Source organism: Triticum aestivum, chromosome 6A, assembly GCF_018294505.1.
Source record: "Triticum aestivum cultivar Chinese Spring chromosome 6A, IWGSC CS RefSeq v2.1, whole genome shotgun sequence".
NCBI classification, from domain to species: Eukaryota; Viridiplantae; Streptophyta; class Magnoliopsida; order Poales; family Poaceae; genus Triticum; species Triticum aestivum.
In genome coordinates this window covers 225,193,818-225,217,906 of record NC_057809.1, presented here as the reverse complement: position 1 = coordinate 225,217,906, position 24,089 = coordinate 225,193,818, and the positions used below count along the sequence as shown (strand labels likewise).

Below are 24,089 nucleotides of genomic sequence, written 5' to 3'. Positions count from 1 at the left end.
TACCTTCAAAATTGTGGAGACACCATTGAATAGCAAATAAACAATAGTCCAGTAAAACATCTCTATAATAGCCTATTGTTCATTTGCTATTTTTCATAGTTCGAAACGTCTCCAGAATAGTAATAGCTATCGTCTATGGCATTTGTTTCGTAACTATCAAACATGTCTAAAACATCATTTCTATTGAATCCACATAACAAGTTTTCATGGAAAGGGACATCATCACATAGATTATAGAAAAAAGAGGGACTAATCAATAGTTCAACACTAAAGCATCGACCACTTGCATGGTGGTTGTAGCAAGTGGCACTGTGTCCAGTCTCTGAGTTGCGGTACATATACTGAAGCCTTGCAATGCTCCATGGTCAGCAATGCATGCACATCTTCGCTACAACCGTGCATGCACCACAAACAACATGCTGGTGTTTTTACCTGGTAAAATAGATAGTGATATAAATTTATTTGCCATTTTTATGAAAAAAAATGCAATGTTTCATTAAGATCACTAACTGACTACTTTTACAAAAAGAACCAAAACTGAATCCAGAACACAAATGTTGTTTTACCCTGTAATACCAGTTAGTACATAGATTTACTCTGAATTCGACATCAGAAGGGCTTCTATTCAATTTTGTGAGCATGTTGAACACAACATACTACTCCTTCCGTTCCTAAATATTTGTCTTTCTAGAGATTTCAACAAGTGACTACATACGAAGCAAAATGAGTGAATCTACACTCTAAAATATGTCTATATACATCCGTATGTGGTAATCCATTTGAAATCTCTAAAAAGACAAATATTTAGGAACGGAGGGAGTATATTCTAACAGTCGACAAACCATCAAAGTAAACAATTCAAGATTTGCATGGGTGCAAACATAGATAAAATAAACCTCCACGTTTTTATGGTTTAGTTGAACTCTACATACTAAATAGAGATGCCCATGGAGAGAAGCATCCTGAAACTAAAACCAGAGGGAGCGGCACACATCATCTTTTGAAAATCCACATATTAGGAAAATAAAATGTGAGTGATAGAGGTAGAGACCTAATTTCCTTGGTCCTATCTCTTTCTTGGATCTGAAAATCCATATATTAGTAATTTCAGAGATGTACATTAGAGAAATTGTTCAGCAAACAATCCAAGTAGATATACAAGCAACTATGTATACAACAGAGAAGTAGAGGCATGACAGTATAATAAACACTAATGGTATGTTGTTGTATGATGCAGAACGTACATACACGACAATATATGAGACTTTTATACTAAGTGCGACCAAAGGCAGCTAGTTGATACTCCATCATACAGTATATCTACAAATATGACAATGTAAAAAGGTGCGATCATAGCCAACATAGATCTGTTAGTTAGGGGATCTCTATTTTGCTTTAGTGAAAAATGTACATGCAAAATTCTACATAGTTTCAAGAGTATAAAATGTAATCCCACCTTCCCATGTGCTTGCTACACTAATACATTGTAGGTTACCAATCCTAAGTTAACTTGGCAACAACCTAGCTAGATTTCAAGCCATGTCATGGACTGGCTAGAGACACGGCGGCGACCTGCAAGCCAAGATGATGGGAGGGGGAGTGGTTAGAGAGAGAGAGAGAGACGACACAACAACGACTTGCAAGCACGTGATTTAAAGTCCAGTAAATATCACATGGCATTGGGAGGAAAGAAAATTAAGGCGCTGACAATTAGTAGAACCCAATACACAGATATTGAATAAGGTGTCACGCTAAAGTTAATCCAAGCATATCCCAGTCAGAACATCCACAACATTTCACCTCTAAAATTCACCTCTACATAACTTTTTACTAAACAATGTTTTGCCAAAATGTCATGCAATTTTTTAGCACAATAATCTTTTTTATATAAGAATAATGTGAATAGAAACTAATCTTAGTGAACTAAAGGGTATTCTCCATGCTAATAAAAAGAGTCAATCAGACAGCATAGAAGGGCATATTGCCACCGTGATCAATTTCCCATTGTGGCGATAGCAAGACGAAGGTGCTCATAAATAAAACGACAATCCGCATGTAACCCATTTGAAAATCATAAAAAGTAGCCACAATGGCTCAAATCTTAAATCGCTGGTCATCTATTACAATTAGGTCATGCAGATAAAACAGATGAGTGCATGTACCTTTATATTTTCTACAGACAATGATACATATTGAGTGATACTGAAATTATCACCCTATTTCACCGAAAATATTATTTTGGAACCAATACAATATTTTAATAAATTTCTCGCCTACGATATAAGAGGATGCAGATGGGAAGTAAAACCAAAATCAGTGTCACCTTAAGGAATATGCAGAATTTGGCATGTATTGGCAATAATTGAAAAACGCTCAAGGATACAATATCTTTGACTTTAGCAGAAAGCAAAACATTGGTATAGTGCTCAAACAATCCCAAAATGGTATTAAGAAATGAGAAATGGTAAACCTGTTAACATTGTCCAGTGCTCAAACAATCCCAAAATGTTATTAAGAAATCTATCCTGGCCATCCAGTTTATAGAAAGAAGAGAGACAGGAGCTTAGACAGACTTTACACAATGCTAATTCATCCACTAAGCTTCTGCAAAAAAATAAGCATGCATTGCAGATTCAGCAATTAGCTGTGTTGCATGAAGAACTATGGAGCATTCATAGCTGTATATAATTTTTACAAGCAGGAACCCTATGTGACAGCCAACCTCCAGTGACAAACCTATAAACTATCTAATGGACCAAAATGAAGCTTTCGACATTCTGGACATGCCTATCACCATTTTTTTAGTCTCTTTGTAGGATCTTAAAAATAGGGAAGAATACAAGGTTTCTTAAATGCACACATGTTCAGAACCAAATGTAGATGAAATGAAGCTCAACATTCATTATGCTATGCTAATTCACCAATCTAAAACCAATTTAAAACCAAGATGGAATAAAAACAACTTGTACATACCCCTAGAAATTGGTTCTGAACCTGAAATGCAGTCTCTTCTAATTGTTGTTGTAGCGATTCCCATCAAAACTGTAAATGGGAGGTAAAATTCATAAAACACTTACATTCATGAACATAACTATTTGTAGTGATTCCCATCAAAACTGCAAATGAGAAAATAAAATTCAGAAAACTCTTACATTCGTTAATATAAATATTCATAGGTTAACTATATAGAAAGAAAAAGGCACTTTATTTTCATCTAAAAGGACTTTACCAACACATCAATACCATGTATGCAATCTGGACATGCCAGCCAGAGGAAGATGCAAAGGTTACATGAACTAACTGGACATGCCAAAATAGTAACCCCTCTTCCGGTGAACATACCTGAACATGACATCTTCGAGTTTCTCCAAAACTGCTACTTCCCCGTTCGAGGAGCTCTCTATATCAGCCACTGACCTCCTCATCCTCATGGTGCTCACCTCAGCCTGCAATTTCTGAGGACAGGGAGGTCCACAAAGAAGAAACAAGTGTAAGAACGGAAATAGGGAAAAAGAAAAGAAAACCAAGGTGTCTTGATGCCTCGACAAACATGCGACCTCGGCAGGAGCGAGCGGAGGGACCCGGGCAGCGGCAGCAGAGGAAGGTCGATGCAGCGCAATACATCAGCGAGGAGGCGGCCACTCCAGCAAGGTAGATGAGAAGGCATGGACGCGTGGTCTGACAGAGATGCTCATGTCGATGAAGACAATGAGACGACGCCGGTATTTCTTTATCAAAGTTTTTTCATCAATTATCTGTAGAACATAAAGAGAGATGCAGGAGAACATGTCAGAATGCAGAACTACCTCAGATATTCAAGCATACAAACTGAAGGAGCTCCTTAAAGAAAATGAAAGAACTTGAAAATTGTGTGTAATTTGGGAAAAAGTTGATATAAATACTTCTTGATCTGAATGTTGCAGAGTAACAAACACGTGGATTACAGGCCTAGATCTACAAGGAATATGTCCAAATCTTCTATTGCGAAATCAACTAAATATTGCAATAGGAAAAAATGCATGGATAAAAAGCTTGCTCAGACATCCCATACTCTTTCTGAAGACCTAAATCGAAAATACATATCGCTAGTGATTCCATTCTCAGATCAAATCAAATAAATAAGAGACACAGGGGCAAAGAAAGGGAGAGATGAACTTGGGTATGCAGCCAATGGCAGTGAGGGTGCCAAAAGCGAGTGAAAGCAAGGGGAGGGAGAGAGAGGAGGCCGGCTGAACCATCTGCTCTGCTCGCTCCTCTGCTCTTATCCAGCTGCCAGGGTTCTGGTCCAAGGCGGAGAAGAGCAGCTGCCGTTTGAGGCGCAGTTAGTTAAGCATTTAGAACACTAACTGAAGTAGTGATCACATGAATAGCAGATCATCAATCGAGCACTTAATAAACCATAATAACATGTACAGCAAGGGGAAAATAAACAGAGGACAGCGACAATTCTTGTAGTAGTACATGGCAAGTGAACAACCCTAGCATGAGATAACCTTGTCTTGACGGGCACGGCTCAGAGCGAGCAGAGAGAGAGCTCAACATTGGGGTTTTGTAGGTGATGCCATCATCCACCGCCGTCACGATGCATAGGTGGTCACTCACCTCAGGAAGCAAGCATCCGTTGCAAACTCTGCTGCAGCAAAGCAATAGTCACCCCGACAGGCGTGACTAATAAGAAAACAAATATCAGTCTGATTCATTTGTATAAAAATTCATTGACCAAAATAAACCTCAGAGAAGTTGGCCATTCATTTTAGCAGCGAAGTTGCAAATTCATTCATTCATTATCTGCTTGATCTAGAGGAAGGTTGATTTATTTGTCAAATTAAGTAAGGAAGGAAGGTTCGTTCATTCATTTGACAAACAGCAGCAGCAGTGTATGTAGCATCTTCATCCATGGAAGAAGGTGGAGTAGCGGGAAGGGACCTTGTGCGAGAGGTAGTCGTGGCCGTGGTCGGGCTGGACAACGTCTCCGTCGAGCTCGTCCATGGAAGGTAGGAAGGAGCTGCTGCAGGTCGCCTGCTGCTGCTGCTGCTCCGGACCGAATCGAACAGAAAAAGAAATCAGGGGTCCGATCCGATCTGATGTGAGAGAGGAGAGGAGAGGAGGCGGGGAAAGGGAGAGCTCACCGTTGCAACTGGGCAGCCGGAGAGGTGCAGGATGGGGCCGGAGGAGGGGATCCACCCCGGCGAGCCGTCACGCCGCCGCGTCCATGGAGGCGCTGCTGCTACTGACGTCCATGGAGACGCTGCTGCTGCGGATCGAGAAAGCAAAGAAATTAGGGGAAGGATGTGAGAGAGAAGGAAGGAGAGGAGAGGTCAAGGAGAGCCCCGGTGTTCTACCCCTACTGAGGCATCTCTGCTCCAGGGAGAAGGGAGGGGGGCGGCGGCACGGGGAGGAGAGGAGGCCGTCAAGGCGAGCGGGGAGAGGGGCGGCGGCGTGGGAGAGGGGGTGCGGGGCTCGGGACGAGCGGCTAGGGTTTGACCTTTTTGCTTGTTCTCGAGGTCGAGCACGGGGCGCGGACGAAGGGGATTGGAGAATGGCAAGGGACATCGGAAAGGCACACCCAGTCAATGAGCGCACGAGACGAGCCCACCAGTCATTGCCTAATCAAGAGATATGAACCGGAGGGATGCCGGAGGCTCCTCAGCGATTTGAGCCTCCTGGCCGTCGGATCGGCTTCTTGATGCGTTTCCGGCCGTCCGATCCCCCTCCCGAACGCCCTCGACCGTTGGATAAAAACTGAGCGCTCGTTTCACTCCCGGCCTGCCACCGCACGTAATTCCAGTGCCCCTCGAGGGTATTTTCGTCATTTCACTTTCTAGGGGTATAAAAGGGGGGCCACGCCCTTGGTGAAACCTAGCCGGCTCCTCCTCCCTCGCTCGCTTCCAAGCCTCCTGCAGCCGCCTCCCTCACTCCCACGCAGCCGCCTCCCTTCCTCTTTCTCCCACCCCTAGCGCCGCCACTACTGCCTCCTTCCCCGCCGCCGCCCGACCTCTTGCCCTCACGTCCTCCTTCTCCCACCCCCTCTGATCTGGCGCCGCTCCCGCTGGAGGGAAGGAGGAATGGCAAGGCGAGGCAACGGCGGCGGCATAGGGGACATGGCGCGGGCGGCGTGGCCCAGGGGGTCGGCCTCTTCCTTCCCTACGGTGGCGCGCCGCCTCCGCCGCCGGCAGGAGGGGCCCACGATGGCCGCTGTGCAGCCCGACCAGGAGCTCCCCAGCGAGCAGTCCGTAGCCTGCTGCTCGCCGCTAGGAGCCCGAGCGTCGCGCCTCCAGTTCCTCCGCTGCCAGGATCCCCTTCGACCACACGCTACCCTAGAAGAAGATTGAGGCTGCGGGCGATGAGGTCGACGCCCCGTCGTCCCGTCTTCTGCAAGCTCGATGTGCACGGCCTCGGGGGCGCGGCGGACGGCGCCGCCAAGGCCATGTTGGAGGCCAGACTGTGCGCGCGGCCGAGGAGCGCCAGCAGTAGGCACTCGATGCGGCGCTCCCCCCGTCACTCCTCCTTCTACGTCCGCTGCAGGTGCTCCCCCGTCGCCCCTCCTTCTCCTTCATCCTCAGGAGAGGATCGGCTGCAGGTTCCCCCCCCCTCTCTCTCACTCTCTCACCACTGCTCCTCCCATCATCATGGAACTGCAGGAGACGAACATGCTGTGTTGGGATGGAGGAGAAGGGCATGGGGATGTTAGTCACCAGTGACGAGCCTGCCCAGATCTACTTCTCCACAGAGGTACACCACCACAAGGTGTTCAATGTTTGGATGCGTTCTTGGGATGAATTATGTTATCTTTAATTTCTTGTGGTGGGTCGTGCAGGCTTGACGTACATATCCATGACTACTTGCTCAAGTGAAATATCAAAATTGCCAACATGTTCCTGGTAGAGGGGGAGATGCTTCCTGAATCCTTCAATTTGTAAGTACCATTGTTGCTTCTGTTTAGTATGCTTCAAGTTTGGAAGATTGACAAAATGTGGCCAGCTTGCTCCAGGGCTTTAAGATTGGAAGATGCAAAAACATGAAGCAATTTATTCAGTTGTTTTTCTGTTTGCATAGTGGTCCACAAGGCAGATCATCTTTATCTCAATATTCACACAAAAGCTGATCTTAAATGGTTTGGTTAATGCCAGATTTATTTGGTGACATGATTTTGGAGGTTTAGTTCAGTTTAAAAGAAAATGCCATGTGACTTTTATTATTGATGTCTAAATTAGAGATCATATGCAAATAATCTTTTTCAATTGATATGGTAATTTACAGTAGATAAATGTTATTAGCTCTATATTATGGATTATTTCCGATGATTTTTGGGTCTGGTTGGCATAGTGATATTATCTTACAACTATCCCTTCCTACCTATAAGTATAATGTCTGTCCAGATCTTGCACTAAGCCATTATTTATGAAGACTTACCTTTGGAAAAAATTATAAAATTCTTTGTACTAGCTAACTTTGCTTATCGAGATTGCATTGACATAGTGTTCGATCTTGCCTTCTATTGTTACTAATGCAAGTTGCAAGGTCAGTTTAGTCTAATGCAACCAGGATGAATGTGCATCAGTCTGGAATTGAGATTCTCAATATTCACATTGTGGATAACAAGGTACCTAACTATGTATATAGTGAAGTCTACTTCTTTTGTCCTTCCTGTTGTTAATAGCTTTTGCATCGCTATTAGCCAATCAGCAGGATTTGAATCATTATATGAGTGCAAGGAGATGTCATGTGTCATGTAAATTGTAAGTTATGTAGGGCTTGGTTATTGCAGTTTTGGGTTGGGTTGCGAGCACCTCATCTACTCAACATCAGCTATACTTGATGTGTGCTTGCATATATGTATCTGCCGCATATCATGATACTAACGACACTTTCCTGCTACCTCGGTACTTCAGTATGGTACAACTTTTCTGAAAAGTAATAAGGTAAATTAGTCATTGTTTTGTTTGACCACACGGAGGGCGCGCAGCCGGCTCTCGGACCCTAGAAATTCCGGTTTCTGTTTCTTCTTCCATCTTTATTTTCTCTTTCCTTTCTCTTCACCCGATTGACACTAATTTGTTTGTGTGCTTTCTTATTTGTTTTGCAAGTACATATCATGGTGTCGATTGCTGACTCGCCTTTCAACAGGCAGTGCAGATTTCTTGGTGTTCAGGTAGCTTATTTTACCTCCCCCTCCCCTCTATTTTTTTAGTTATGTTTGATGCAATCTTGATAATTGTTTGTTCTCGGTAGTAGAACTTCTAAAAACATTTGATTTCTCATTTCATAAGTGAGTTGTAGGAGATTCTCCATCTACAATTGCAGTGAACTGTATGTTGCAGTACAATTCATATTTGTAATTTGATCCCGAGATAAACAATAGTGGACGTATGTCCTGTCTTTTATAATGAGAAGTACTTTCGTGTGTAGTGGAAACAAATGATTTTATTAGTATGCCTAATCAAATGGTTTCGGAGATCCTAGGTTTCTGTAATCTACAGTGGTTGGTTCAAACTTATTTGGTCCATTGAGCAGCATGATAATTAGTTTGATAAATATATTAGATAGTAGATATGAATATTGCTTCTTTATAGTCAACCGCCAGTATTTGATTATCCGGGTATTAGTAGGAATTCTAGCCACAAGATTTTCTTCACCAAGATGTATATAGACACAACTTTCTAGAAAGCTAAAATAAGTAGTATGTTCAGGAAGCTAGCTTACAAGAATTTCGTTTTTGGTTTTATGCCAATCTCGGTTGGTGAATTTTTTAAGGCGCGTTCTCATAATTTTTACGTTCTTTGTAAGCTTGGATGGTCTGTTAATTTACTTCCTTCATCCTCCCTCCTGGTGCTGACACTTCAGTAATACTTTTTGTATTGTTCAGCAAATTCAGTGGTGTACTATTTAGTAACAATAGGATCGGTGATTTATGATGATGTGCAATGGTTGATAATGATAGTAGAATAGTAAAAATACAGTTATGTTAAAGGTCCGAGCTTAAACTTGGTTATAATAGGATCGTGGAAAACAGTTAATACTTATTTAAAAAAAAATCTGAGCATTGTGCTTGATTATCCAAATCCAGAGCTTTTATCGGCTCTTTAGTAATCTGTTGGGAAAAACTTTCCTTGTAACATCCAGTCAAGTTTCGTTTTCTATTCATACATATACTTCATACGAAGCTGCATGTTTGGTTGGTCTATTCACTGTTGTCCTTTCTTTGCAGCTTTGGAATATACAGTAAGGTGAATGGCTAGCAATCAGGATTCTCAGCTGTCCAATCAACCAGAAACTTGAGGTGGGATTTCTCTTAATTTCCTTTTGGAGGTATATATAATTTGGAGTACACATGTCTATGTCTCGCATGTATACCTACAAGTAGTGAGCATTCTCTTAATTGTATGAGAGTAAACAACAAATTACTGGATACATGATATAGTTGTTTGGGTCAGGAAATTTGGGTGATTTTGTTTGTGGTGCTCAAAATTCCACTGCAACTTTTTAGTTCCATTCTTAGCTATGGTATGTTGTGTGATGCTAAAACCTGCCTCGAATAGATAGATGGTGCATTGCTGATTTGAATGCTGGAATATCTTTCTGACCCTATACAAAAAATATTGTTTTGTGTAAATAATGCATTGCATACTTTTTACTGTTGGCGAATTAATTATTTATGTATAGTTACTACCAAATTATCAGAATAATAAATCTATCACTCGCTCCAATTATTTGTAATTCTGGGTTAGGCTTTTCTTATCTAAACTACTTGATGTGACAAAATATCTTAAACAAGCTCTGTGATTTGTATGCTCTCTTATATTATCAAAGATGATTGCACTTATATGATATGTTTGATACTTCCTATATAATCCGAAAGAAAAAATAATTGATGTCCCGCTCCCTGCAGGCCTGCACTCGCGTCGTGCCCTTTCCTCTCCCTGCCGCCTCGCCTCTCTCCCTGCCTGCTCGTTGCCCCGGTCGTCTCTGATGGTGCTCCTAGATGTGCTATACATCACCTCCTCACCTCCTTGGCCACTTCGGTGCCCATGGCATTTGTGCTCGTCGGCGGGATGGTGCAAGGCGCAACTCCGACGTGGTTCCTCACTGGTTGGATGGCGTTCAGGCGCAACCCCGGTGCCCTCTGAGTACTGCCTCGGCTACAACCTCCCTCCGTGAGCTCCATCTTCCCCTGCTCTGCTTCAGCCACTATATGGGACATGGCCAGGGCTATCATGATCAGTTATGGCTGATATAGGCATGCTCTCAAGCAGTCGAGGCACTTGTGGGTATTAATTTGGATCCTCCCTCGTTTCTTTGAGCTGTTTTGATCACGTTCTTATTTTAGTGGCTCTGTCCTTGGATGGTCATTTCTAATGAGTGATAACCAGGGCAGTTAAACCCTCGTAAGAACATATTGATCCGGTGATCCATCCAGAAATCCAGAAATAAGTCCATCCAGAAATAAGAATAGAAGCTCCTCAGGCCGCTCCTCAGCGATTTGGGATTCCTGGCCATCGGATCTGGTTGCTTGATGGATCTTGGGCCGTCGGATCGACCCCCGTAACGACCTCGTCCGTCGGATAAAAAGAAGTTACTGCTGGAATGAATAGTTACTCCCAAAATGAGATATCTCGTGCCACCGCGTTTGAATCACGTGCCCCATCGGTCGGAAGCCATTCTTGCTAGGGCAATGATGATTAGCCGTGGGTATCAAGTTCGGTCCTCCCTCTTGTCTCTAGAATCCTTTTTGATCCTGTGATACTTATTGTTCTGTCCTTTGGATGGTCATTCTTATTGAGTGATAACCAGGGCAGCTCCAATGTATAAACATATTGATCTTGTGATAAGAGATGATGGGGGTAGATTATATGATCGAGGAAAGGCAAATCTGAGCCCATATGCATTGAACCCTGAACCCTTTTTATTTGCACGTGCCCCACCGGTCGGAAGCCATCCTTGCTAGGGCGATGATGATTCGTTGTGGCTGAAATAAGTGTGCCTTTGAGCAATCAAGGCACCTGTGGGTATCAAGTTGGGTCCTCCCCTTTGTCTCTAGAATCCTTTTTGTTCATGTGATACTTATTGTTCTGTCCTTGGATGGTCATTCTTGTTGAGTGATAACCAGGGCAGCTCCACTGTATAAACAGATTAATATGGTGACAAGAGATGGCGGGGGTAGATTATATGATCGAGGAAAGGCAAATCTGAGCCCACTATGCATTAAACCCTGAACCCTTTTTTTTTGTATTTAAAGGTGTTGCTTATTTATGCTCCAGTGTTTATAGCCATCTTATGTGAATATTTCTTCTCTCTCATACCTTTATTGCATATAAGTTGTTCTTGACTTTTATTGTTTGTTGTTGGTCCTTGATTTCATCTGGTTAAGAGTAAGCAAGTTGTCGGTTCAATGGCTTGTTTTAATTTATTGATAAACCAGCAGAAACCACGGTGTCATGTTTCTAATAACAGTGTCTTTAGGCTGGTTAATGTTTGTATTGGAGCCACTACCTTTTATTTCTCTTATTTCTTACCATCTTCCTTGCTTCTCTGGCTGTTTCACGGTTGGGACGGTGGTGTTGCGTGGGGGCTATCTTGCGGGTCGGCCGGAGAGGGAGCACACCGAGTGGGCTTCTAAGATGGCTGAGGTGATTATTTGCTCCCTTGTTTGTCTTTCCCTTTGTGATGTGTATGTGCTCATCAAGGGCTTTGTTGTTTTTTAGGGATTTGTCTAGGGTTTCCTGGTTAATCCATTCTGATTTTGGTCTGCTCATGCTCTTGGCTTCCGGACCGTGGTGATCAAGGTGGTCTGGCTGTCGCCGCCGGCCCTGCTCGACGATGCCGCACCCCTGCTCGATCACTTTATAAAAATAGCATATGCAGAAGTGAAAACGAGTCAAACAGATGATCAGTGCCTCAGTCCTTCAGTACTTGAGGTATGTGTTGACTGTATTAATGCTGTTCTGTTTTTAGTGGCCAATATTTCTGACGAGTGTATAAACCCACAGTTGACCATAGTCCGCATATGAGTTCAATTGGTGTCTAAGATAATTAGTAGCATGATTTTATAAAGCTCCAGTTCCATGGTTTTGAGCACTTGTGTTTAATTGGAATCACTTGTTATTATAGAACTATGTTGTTGACTATAGTTCCATGTAGCTTGAGTATTTATCTGTACTTGAAGTCTACAAGTGTTTTCTTAAGTATACCAGAACCACCTGACCGAGAATAATTAATTTCGTAACTATTAAGTAAACTTGCTCCATAATTAATTTCGTAACTATTAAGTAACTATTACGTAAAGCTTGCATGCATTTGAAGGCATGTTCCATCCTTGAATATATACTAATATAAAGGCAGGTTACAATTGTGCGCAGGTAGAAAATTCATCATTTTAGTGTCCATCTGAAGAATCACATCGTAATAGGAACAGGGACTATGCATGACATGTTGATAGGAGTCTGATATGATAAAAAATAGCACTCATCCAACTGCTAACTGAATATGCTGGAAATTAGCTCATAGTGACATATATTATTACTGGAGCATACTGTCCTAGACTTGCATATTCAAAATTAATGCATCTCATGCAGTAGTGCCATTTGTCGACACACCATATGATATATGAATGAAACCATAAAAGTGTATATGAACCTGTATAATCTGGCACTTGGTTTCATGCCTCCAGCAATGTGATGTCCTTTTTATGTTATCATGGCGTATAGATAATTAAATGATGATTCACTCACCCTTGATAATGTCTCCGTCTCTTGAGCTAAGAACATGCTGTCAACATAACGGAACAACATGGAGCTGCAGACATGCACTTGGAGCACAGGTTGACTCGCAGATCCGTCTACAATCTCCCAAACAAATGAGTAGCACCGTGCAGTCGTGGGCTTGCAGCAGGTTGGTGGGTGAATGGTCATAGCGGGAATATAACGGGCATGTCGACTGCTGCGAGTATTCCATTCAAGTCGACAACTACAGTTGCAAGAGGTGTGTTGTTTACTTGGAGATTTTTTTAGAAAATCATCAATTTATTTAGCATTAGTTAAATCAGTTTGTCAGCTGAGCTTTTGATCTTGATGGTAGTGAGAATTCTGATGGTAGAAAAATTTCTGCTATTGAGATGGTTCTTCTATTTTTTTTTGTACTCCTAGCTTACATCCTTTCTTTTACCTTTTTCCCTTGAAAAGCCAGGTAGAAGTTCTGTTTAAACACTTATATATAGAAGACTAAGAAATTCTTTTTGTTCTTCTTGCTGTTGGCTGGTAGCTTTTAGTAGCAATTTGGATAATTATGTGCATAATATTCTGTTCGATTTTGAGGCATGAAAGGTCGGGGATTCTGTTGTGGGTGGATCATGGCCTCCAGAACCCACCATAATTTTTGGATGGAAGTTTGTCGTCGTTGTAATGATCATATTAGATTAAATTTTCCCCTGCGTGTTCCCAGGTCGAAGTGAAGGGAGTTGTTCTTATAGGCGTAAGCTTATCGAGAGAAGTGATTCCTGCATTTGCTCGTATACTCCTGCATACTCCTCTGAGGAAAAAGCACATGGTGTGCCCACCTGTACGTACTGAAATCACTCAGGTGATCAATCGACGAGCATGGTTTGATGCCACCAAGTTGACAACAGACGTTCTTAATCTTTACAAGGTATAAACTTGCATTAGTTTACATTTACCTTTTAATCAAATGTTAATTTCCTTTAGTCAGTTAGTTATAGATTCAGCTACAATGTGGCATTGAGTTTCTTATTTGTTTCTTTGAGTAGCAAGTGCCATGTATTCATGTCATATTACTGCTTCCAATGTTCCTGGTCATGTCATTTTCTTTCCTACGAATATTTCTGGTAAAAGTGTACTCTTGCAGGGAGCAGTAGAAAATTTGCTAGAGAGAAGTGTGTATATTCAGTTGCTCGATGGATCCGTCGTGCTCTTGGATGAGGGTGCCAAGGCACTCGTATTGTCAACACTTCGTGAGATGTCTGGCAGTGCGTGCATTGCGCTGTTTGAGCTTTGCATACAAGGAAGATCTGGCAGAATTTGCAACATATGATCGTGAAGAGCACCCCGATCACAAATATCTACTTGATCCTGCATACTACTCTTCCATAGAGAGTATATCTGATATTCTGTGGTTTTGTTGGTCTAAGGGTGAGACCTTCTCACTCCATGGTAATTTGGTAAATAAATATGCGGTCCTAATTTGACAACTGCATGTATCTTTAACATAATTATTACTATACTACCACAGGATCCTCCACGAGAAGAAGTCCACAAAGCAATTGAAGATTGCAGGGCTGCTGGTATACGTGTTATGGTGATAACAAAGAAACAGCAGAGGCGATATGCTGCGAGGTTGGGGTTTTTGGTCCCAGTGAAAACATTAGCTCAAAGAGCTTTGCAGGGAAGGAATTTATGGCTCTTCCTGATAAGAAGAAGCTGTTGAGGCAAACATGTGGCCTTCTCTTCTCAAGGGCAGAGCCAAAACATAAGCAGGAAATTGTTAGTCTGCTCAAAGAAGATGGTGAAGTTGTTGCAGTGACTGGTGATGGAGTGAATGATGCACCGGCTCTGAAATTTGGTGATATTGGAATTGCGATGGGCATTACAGGGACTGAGGTCCGCCTTCATTCTCTTCTTTAAACCAGTCGTCCTTTTTAGTTCTATTTTTAAGATCCATTCCTATTTCGTGTAATTCATCGTTAGCTTATTTGATTATTTTTATTTGCATAGAAAAATGTCACCTGCTTACATCTCAAGAGTATTGTTTTAGGCTGCACCTGATCACCTTACATATGCAATTGAATCCATTTGTTAGTGTCTGATTGTTTTCTATCACTTAAGGTGCTTCTATCTATCTATTGAACTTCACACCCGAATAGAGGTTAAATGTTATTGCTTCTAATGTTCCTGTTGTCGTGGATTCTGATTTTTAGGTGTCTGAAGAAATGTCGTTTATGTTGCATAGTATAATGGTTATTTTTTAGTTATTTGCAGTAAAATAAATCGAGGTTAGATCACTTGATATTCTACATAACCTTTATGTGTTTCAGAAAAAAAAACTGTGCGGTTTTGTATATGTTTCATCCAGATTCTTTTTAAAGTCCCCCTATTTGAGTGTATGCTTTAGGGAGAAGCCTAACTTTTGAATTTAAACTATAGAATGTGGTCACCTAAATGGGAGTAGTCTAATTGGTCACCTCATTTTCTGTTTTCAATATTATAATGTATTCTAATTGTGAGATATGGTGCCCTGTCATATTATGCAAAATCTACCTGTATTACTGTTCAAAACATCATGAACCTTATTATGCCAATTGGTGCTCAGCAGGAGAGGCACAACCTCCACCACACCCAAGAGATTTTTAGTGCCTCTGTTAGTAGCGCTACTTTCCTTGATTTTCAGTGCCACCACTACCAGAAAAACTGGGGTTGCTGACGGCCAAATATATGCCATTATTTCCAATGTGTGTGTGTGCGCGCGCGCGTGTCCATGACAAGTTATGCTCTAAACAAATATATGAGACACAAATGCACATGTGTATTCATGTTATATTGTTGCGACAGGTGCAATTATATTTTGATCCAAATTTCTGAACAAGCAAAGGTACGAATACTAATGCCAGTGCAGTTTTGCTCTTCCTAGGATGGCCCGGATGGCCTGAGGTGAGCAGCCTTTGATACGCCGTGGAAGGCGCCTAGGAGCTGCCTTCCAGATAAATCCCGTTGCCACCGACCGAAACGAGCTCGCTTCGGCCTCCTCCTCTCCTCAACTAACGGCCTCCTCTGATCTTGCAGCTACTGCCTCATCGCCAACCTACAACAACAAGGTGAGCCTCCTGCCTTTATATGTTGTCGTGATTAAGAAGGTTGGAGTAGCCTTTTTAATGGATGGAATCACCTGCCTGTTCCATTCACCAACCCCAATGACCAGTGTTTAGCCCCAACGCCTGTTCGATTGAATCCCTTGCTACAGCCACTAGGTCCTAGCCTCATTTCATTGGTTAATTTTATGTATAATTGTGATAAGACATTGAGTTGTATGCATATCTATCATAGTATATCATACTTTTGATTGTAGTATAGGTAATCTGGACACCATGTTAGAAAGGCAAATGTTTGATTTTGCAACTAATGTATTCGTTGCATGAATGGTTAATGGTTCCATACCAAGTATTATAGTCTGATATTCAGGAATAAATAATTAGTGAAAACCATATTATTACTTTACCTCGGTCTGATATGCAAGAATAAACAAGTAGTGATCATTTATGCCAGGTTCATGTTACCTGCCAACTCACAAAGTCACTTCTATGTTATGTATCTCATAGACTATTTATGCCAGGTTCATACTATTGAATAGTGACAAGAATGATTCTGAGAAATCAGGTGTCCAGAGGACTCTGATCCAGGGGCCTCGACCTCACACCATCAATGCAATAGGTAATTACCGCAACATGTAAGCAGGTCACGTATCTTAGTTTTCTGTTATTTCTGATTATTTGTCTTGGAAGATCCTTTTTTCTTTTACAGGCAGTTGTATTGTTTTGCATTCGATATAACTAAAATGAAGGGTATATTAGAGACACCATGTTCCTATTTCTTTACAGAAAAAAAGTAAAGCATGCATATAAAACTTTGATCAATGACTCACTGAAAATTGTGCTTCCTTTTTCACCTGGTATATTGGTCTTTGTCATTTTGTTAGAAATATAGCTAGCTAGATAATAAAGGATGAAATTTTCTCTGATATATATACTTTTAAAACACATATGTTCGTAGCTGACTTGGTGCTTTACTTTCATTTGACTTTTATAACAATTTAATGATTTGATTCTTTCATGGAACAAACGAAATACAAGACGGCTGAAGCCTGTAGAACATCGCATTCGGTTTACTATGTGGTTATTTCATTAAGATTATTGCATCTCTTTTTGTTCCAATAATGTCATTTTTGCTTCTCACTTTGTAACGATTATACCGCAGATCAGTTTGTGTTGTGCTTCTTAGTATCTTGCCAATTCTACTTCTTGTTTCCAGATGTAATTACTTTTAATAGCGCTTCAGTTCTACTCCCTCCGTTCCATATTAGTTGTCGCTGAAACGGATGTATCTAGACGTATTTCAGTGCTAGATACATCCGTTTGAGCGACAACTAATATGGAACGGAGGGAGTACAATCGACAGTTTCACATCATGCAAGGGCTAGGCTCAACCACTTGCCTGTTCTGTCAAAGGTAAAGATGAAAGGACTTCTTATTTTCTATTGTTGCATGCGAAGTTCACTGGAACTTATAATTCTAAGTGGGTGTGAAATAACATCCTTTATCTTGACACAATGACATACGGAGAAACTATACTTCCCATAGTGAAGTTGGTATTTTAATTCACACAAGTTTCTGCGTACTGCTGATTAAACCCATACGTGTCATATGAATAAAGTGAACATCCAAAGGAAATTGATTTCTTTTCTTGCGCCGATAATCATTCAGTTATTATTTTGCAGTACATATCCCATTCATTTTACCCCCTCTGTATATTTTGTAGGGCGCTGATGTCTTAAAGCAGTAGTATTGGTTTTTGATGACCAAGTAGAAGGTTTTGTATGTCATGGGCTTGGCCGTGACGCCTTGGACCAGGCCGCAACGTTGAATATGTCGTCCATGGCCTCTTGTGCCACCACCGCCATTTCTGCCTCGCACTGCATCAACCCCCTCCTTCACCAGCCACCGATCAAACCCATGATGCTAGCTTCCTTGGATTCTTCCGGTTCAAGTTCCTCACCGAATCATCCACCACATGGTGCGGTTTCTTTGGTGCCTTTTAAAATCATGCACAAATTTCTGCCCCTCCCTCTATTCTATTAGATGCACTGATTGGTGCTAGCTAGAAAACGGTGTTTTTTAAATATTTGTTGTTGTATTATTTGATGGAAGATGGGTTGTCTGACAACTAATGTAAGTTGTTGGACTACGAATGGATAACAAACCAATATGGACTATGTATTCTGGTTTGTTCACTCGTTTCAGTTCATACATAGCCCATACTGAAATATCTATTTGTGAACGGAGGGAATACATATATATCTTTGCCCATCTTATAACTGGTTTGTGTAAGCAATACATTTTTATACCACTGCCACTGCAATTTGATTAAAACATGCACTGCTTCCTCTTTGAATTACTCCTACAACTACAAGCATGTGGATGTGCCTTTGCATTTTGTTAACTTCATTTGCATTTTGAAGGAGATGACTGCTATCACGGTCAGACCAAGGGCTATGTTCAGTGCGATTCTTAGCAAGATTTGTTTGTCTGATGCAAAGGACGCACGTTATAGGAACTACAACCGACGTGTGGGTGCAACTGTGGTTTTCTGGCCGTCCATGTTGCACTTTTCCGCAATGGCAGCACCCAGGAAGATCCAAGACAGTCCAACTAGGGATATTTTAACAGGTAAATGAGCGAAACAATTATCGTTAGCCAGATAGTTATTTTGTGTTTCATCTTATAATGAAATTTCATTGTCTAAGGCAAATTCATTTCCCTTCCAGTTATGTATGCGCTCAGTCTAATTAAGCGTTTTAAGTAGTTTTCTCTTTCAATCAGTTATTATTTGTACATTTCTATAATATTTTGTCGTATATGTCATATGTGATTTATCTTTGTTCTTATATGACTGACTTGCAAAAGAAATCATAGGTAAACAAAAAACAAGATATCAAAGATAGGCTAATTAAAGTGAAAGTGGGTATTTTTGTTCGATATTCTCGAAACAATTTGCTAATCATTTTTTCATTGTGGTTCTGTTTTGCAGTTTGAAATAAGGAATTGGAACTGCAGCATCCTGAAATACTTGACAAACTGCATGAAGAAGCATCAAGGACTTGCTCCCCATGAAACAACTCCACAATATCATTGTCACATGCTGTTTTATTTGCTATGAGCATAGGATCCTTGCGATTGACCCAGACGAAGTGACTTTAGCAAAGCTTGCCCTTTACCCTACTAAAGAGTTACTGTCTTTTTGTAACAGGAGTTGTTCATTTTTATTGCTCAGCATACCACTTTTGAGACGATAAGTGATAATGATAGTGGTTGATAAGTTGTATCGAGTCTCGCCTTACCTGTCCACCCTAAAACGTGTTATCAGCCAATGTGTAAGTGTATATATTGCAATGTAAAGCTCGTTATGGTGTAAGTATATACATGCAATGGCAAACTCATTGTGGCTGTTATAGTCGTTATTAATAGTGTTTTACCCATCTGTATTATTGTTTTGGTGGGCTGGATATGATAGGGTCAAGTTGGGTGCAGCAAGCCGCACTTCCTGTTGAGTGGTTGCGCTATCGATTTCGAACTTCATGTCGAGTGGTCTTATGAACGCATTGAAATTGATTTTGCCTTATAGTCTCATGCCGATATTGAGCACCACTATGTCTCGCTCCTATAACAGTTGAATGTTTCTTCTTCATCGTTATCATGCATATGCTAAATGTGGATTACTACTGACTTATCTTATATGAATGCATATGCTAAATCTGGATTACTACTGACTTATCTTATATGAATGCATATGCTAAATCTGGATTTCCTTTCTCTGTCATGATGTGCGGTACATTTTGCTGCAACCTGGTGGTGATAGTCAATCCCCCCTTAGTACTATCTTATGTTAACCCTTATTTTCACCACATTTCCTTATGCAGAGCCAAAGAAGGAACAAATAATCAACATAACCAAAAGAAACAAATTTAGGATTTGAAGGATGGGAGCCAACACTCTATTAATATTATGAATGATCTGAATTGATCGTTTTCTTTAAATAAAAAGACACTACCAACAATGCCAGTCACCCTGAATATAAGAATTTAATAACTATTTTTCCTATTATGAAACGAGTCAAGTGCCCAAGTCCACTTATCTGCTTACTAAGGGTCCACCCAGGAACTGAGTATTCTAGAAAAAAAACAATAACTCGTCAGGGATTCAGGAAAGCTCAACACATGCAGAAGAAGCCAAGGAAACACACGGCCACGAGAACAGCAAGGGAAGCAAAGGAACCGAAGCTGAGGCACCCAAAGCGCCGGAATTTGCCATCTTCGCCGGCCAGCCCAAACACGGCCAAAATTCAGGAGCAAGGCCGGTCTGCTCACCCCATGAGCAGCTCCACCTATGTTGGCCCGCGGCACCACGAGAACATGAGTGAGATGCCGAGAATCGTATGTGTCAGAGGAGGCGAGGCGGGAGATGTATTCAATCAATTGTACTAGCTATCAACATCGATGGACAAATCACAGCTACAGAACATCATACTCTAAATTCTGTCCCAAGAAAGAAATCGACAAAACTGGAACAAATTCAGGCATCCGAGTTGAGCAACTACTGAACCGAATCGACAAGGATTTTATACCTTGAAGGCGTAGGCTTCAGCCTCGGAAAGAGCCCTCTTCAGCTCGCCGCTCCGGTACCTCTCTGCAAGCGCAACCATAACAGCAGCGCATCAGCTCGATTCGATCCGCTCTTCCACCGTCGGCGGGACCCTTTGTGGTTTCTCTCACCTCGGAGGCGACGACAGAGGGAGAGGACGCCTGGATACCGCCGGTGCTCGCGAGCGCGGATGCCACATCCGCGACGACGGCAGTGGCGCCACAATCGTACGGGAACTCCATCTCCTCCTCCTCCACGGCAGTGTTCCCGCGTCCAGGTGAGGGGGTTGTCACTGTCGGGAGGAGCTCGCGTAGGCAGGCCGGAGGTGGCCGGCGGCCGGCGGAAGGTGGTGGTGGTCTTTCGCGGTGTGATGTTTAGCTTAGCGCAACCAGGCATGAGGCAACACAACAGCGAAAGCAGAGGAGGCAGTGCGCAGCAGGGGGTGGACAGGTGGTGCGCACAAGGGGGTCGGTTGGTGGACAGGTGGTGTTGGTGACTTGCTGCTCCTAATTTATTTTTTCTCTTTGTTTTTGTTTTGTTTTTCTAGATAGTAGTAGAACTGAAGGTAAAACACAATTGGTGCTGAAATTATTTGTGTAGCTATGACATTCTATATCTTCAGAAATAGAATCTCAAGGCTGAGATTATAATGCTACTACTGATATGGGCTGGCAGAGTATGGTGTTATGAAGATACACCTTTGTCAACCAATATGTTGTTACATTTATGGAGTTCTTGGCATGACAGCACCAATGTCCAAAATACGTAGTACTAACAAGATGGATAAATGCAAGAAATTCTCTAGATACTAATAGAAGTAGTTTACAATTCGGATAGAATATGTTGTACGTGTACTTTATTCTCAGTTAATCATTCAGTTGTGTTTTTCTTGCATAATATTGACAATATATTCTATGTTGGCTGGAATATGCAAGGTCGTGTGGATGATAACGGCGGGTGCAATTCTACCAACTCCAATAATTTTTTCCATTCAGCATCATGTGCAGATTTAGTTTTCTGAAACATCTATGACAAGTTAGTGTGCTTAAAGTTTTGCTGACTTCCAACTCATGTGTTAATTCAGTGATCACGATGGGAGCAACATAAGCTGGGTAGTGCGCAATTATTCTCTTCGCCACTACAAAGATATACACATGTTGAACATACAACAAATTCTCAAAAACTTCACAGAAACAACAAACCTCAAGCAAATCAACAAGGCCTTGTATGAACTATTTTGCCATTAATAAAATTTTGAGACGACTTACAAAATATTAAAAACTAAATAGCTTATCACTCCTTGTGGCGCGGCGTGCCGCCGCGCACTACCCGCCAGTACTTTCTATGGCCCATACATATGTCAGGCTTTATTGGTCCATACAAAATTCGTATGGCCCATACAAATGTACCATTGGGGCTGTACCTCACCTATCAAGAGATATGAACCGGATGGATGCCGGAGCCTCCTCAGCGATCGCGATTCTGGACCGTTGGATCGTGTGGCTTGATGAGTCTTGGGCCGTCGGATCGAGCCCTGGAACGACCTCGTCCGTCGGATAAAAAATAGTTACTGCTGAAATGAATAGTTTCACCTCGACTGTGCCACCGCGCGTAAATAGCCTGCCCCGCCGGGGGCATTTTCGTCATTTCACTTGCACGGGGTATAAAAAGGGCCGGCCCGCGAGGAGATGACCTAGCCGGCTCCCCTCCCCCTCCCGCGTGCCTCCCCTCCCTCTCTCTCGTTCCCCTCCCCTCCCCTCGCCTCCCCTCCCGCACGCCTCCTCTCCTCCCGCCCACATCGCCGCCGCCGCCGCCACCCGCCTCCCCGCGCCGTCGGCGGCCAGATCCACCGCAGCAAAGCCCCCCTCCCCAAAAGCGGAGGGAGGACGAGGAGCACCATGGCGGCGGCGGCGGGGAGGAGCAGCAGAGTGGGCGCCCGCCCTCCCCGTCCACGAGCTGGTCCCCGGCCAGATCCACCGCAGCAAAGCCCCCCCCCTCCCCAAAAGCGGAGGGAGGACGAGGAGCACCACGATGGCGGCAGCGGGGAGGAGCAGCAGCATGGCAAGGCGGCGGTGAGTGGGCGCCCGCCCTCCCCGTCTGCGAGCTGGTCCCCGGGCACGGCGGCGGCTCCCGAGCCCTCCTGCTCCGACCCCACGGAGTGCTCGAGTCTGGAGGGGCAGTAGACGGTGGTGGGCACTTGCACCGCCGCCATCTCGTTCGTCCTGCCCGCCCGACCCCCGACGCTCACTTCCCCGGCGTCGTCGCCGTCGTCCACAACACCGCCACCGCGCCCCCACCCTCTCCCCATCGCTGCAGGGCCCCACCTTCTCCCAATCCCCCCACCCTTCTCTCCCGTGGCCAGTGGATTCGCCCCTCGCGGGATCGATTCTTGTGTTTGTATTTGTTGGATTGCTTGCTTATGTCTAATGAAGAGAGTATATGTCCTGCCGTATACCTAGAACTCTTATGTTTGGTTAATTATTTTGATTTAGTTCCTTAGGTTAATATAATTTTATTGTGGTTTTTTTTACAGATGTTTCATTTTACCTATGGATAAAAAGTGCAATATAAAGGTTCATTAAACAAACTGAACTTATATATGATCATTTAGGTGCTGAATTTGTCTATCTAAACTTTATTGGTACTGAAATTATCTCATATAAAGTAAGTGATTCATTTCCCCTCGAGTGGATAAACATATAGTGGAAGGAGGGCTTCTATGTCATACCCATGCCTTCATATTTAGTTCCATGCTAAAGGATCACTAAATCTCGGCTCCTCCATTGTTTTTCTTATCAAACTAGAGGGCTTCATAAATATTGTATATATGTCTTACCAAGACATTTTCTAAGTAACATAGTGAGTTCAAATTGTTTTTTCTGTAACCTTTGATAGAAGGACCCACACATGTTTTGTTTTCTGCGTGTATATTTGTGCTACCAAGATTGCATTATATTTTTCCGAGTCCAGAGAGATGGACCTTGCTCATGATGGCAGTCAGTGTTATGTTTACTTGATAATCCTTAATTTTCCAATTCACAGCTTTGTGTACTGCTGTTATACACACACTTCCAAAAGAAATATCAGATTTTGTTCTTTCTTCTTTTAAAATTAAATATGCTTGAATTTCCTTTTGTCGATTTCTAAACTCACCTTCCTGATAGTTTCCATACATGCATATACCCTTTTTGGTCATTATAGAAATATATTGTTTTAACGATGCCTGTTAGCTACATATGTCAGAATGTAACTAATTAATTTTACTTCTCGCGAAGTATATTTCTTTTGTTTCAATAAGAATTATGCACAACTCGATATTTAAAGGTGCATTTGTCTAATTTTCTTTATTTCAAAACTGCATATGCAGGAGAGGCTCACACTAAGGGAGGGCTAAATTGTGAGATATCCTTGTTTGGTCCTTTCCATATACCTACAAGGCATGAATCAAGATGGCATGGTTTATCATTGAACTGAATGCTTCCATGGAACTTTGGTTTCAGGTGATAACATGAATATATACTTTTTATGGTTTGGCTAGATGGTCCTTCTAGATTTTGTCTGATTGTGTACAAGTAGTCGGGTTATAATTACCAAAACTTACTATTTTCGACCGTGGCTGTTACTACCTTAAACAACGCTGATTTTCTTTTAGTACTATAGTTGTTGCCCACTG

At 42.3% G+C, this 24,089-nt stretch overlaps 1 protein-coding gene and 1 long non-coding RNA gene across 49 annotated transcripts; one reads left to right on the top strand and one right to left on the bottom strand.

The window, feature by feature from the left end:
- Positions 1–21,157, bottom strand: LOC123127329 (uncharacterized). 48 transcript variants are annotated; one of them, XR_006462314.1, is made up of 11 exons: positions 20,548–21,149; positions 20,400–20,461; positions 5,343–15,807; positions 5,130–5,254; positions 4,927–5,031; positions 3,558–4,668; positions 3,343–3,455; positions 2,974–3,116; positions 2,471–2,604; positions 1,052–1,083; positions 1–432 (listed from the first exon to the last, which is right to left on the bottom strand). XR_006462314.1 is itself a non-coding variant. In XM_044546979.1 (3 exons), the coding sequence occupies exons 1-3, from the start codon at positions 20,810–20,812 to the stop codon at positions 20,139–20,141; spliced, it is 348 nt and encodes a 115-aa protein (XP_044402914.1). In that variant the 5' UTR covers positions 20,813–21,070; the 3' UTR covers positions 19,756–20,138. The 48 variants fall into 48 exon arrangements, 1 of the variants encoding a protein (XP_044402914.1); XR_006462309.1 differs by lacking the exon at positions 1,052–1,083 and adding an exon at positions 1,457–1,572 and having other exon boundaries at positions 2,974–3,042; positions 20,548–21,148; XR_006462305.1 differs by lacking the exon at positions 2,471–2,604 and adding an exon at positions 1,457–1,572 and having other exon boundaries at positions 2,974–3,042; positions 20,548–21,148.
- On the top strand, positions 17,573–18,993 carry LOC123127331 (uncharacterized). The gene is made up of 3 exons (XR_006462318.1): positions 17,573–17,792; positions 18,238–18,445; positions 18,807–18,993. It is a non-coding gene; the product is annotated as an uncharacterized lncRNA (long non-coding RNA).
- Positions 21,158–24,089: the final 2,932 nt, after the last annotated feature.

Coding starts and splice junctions, on each gene's coding strand:
- LOC123127329 (XM_044546979.1), bottom strand. CDS start 20,812: ATGCCTGGTTGCGCTAAGCTAAACATCACACCGCGAAAGACCACCACC. Junction 20,462..20,547: donor CCTCTGTCGTCGCCTCCGAG/GTGAGAGAAACC, acceptor TTGCGCTTGCAG/AGAGGTACCGGAGCGGCGAG. Junction 20,160..20,399: donor CTGAAGCCTACGCCTTCAAG/GTATAAAATCCT, acceptor GGGCCAACATAG/GTGGAGCTGCTCATGGGGTG.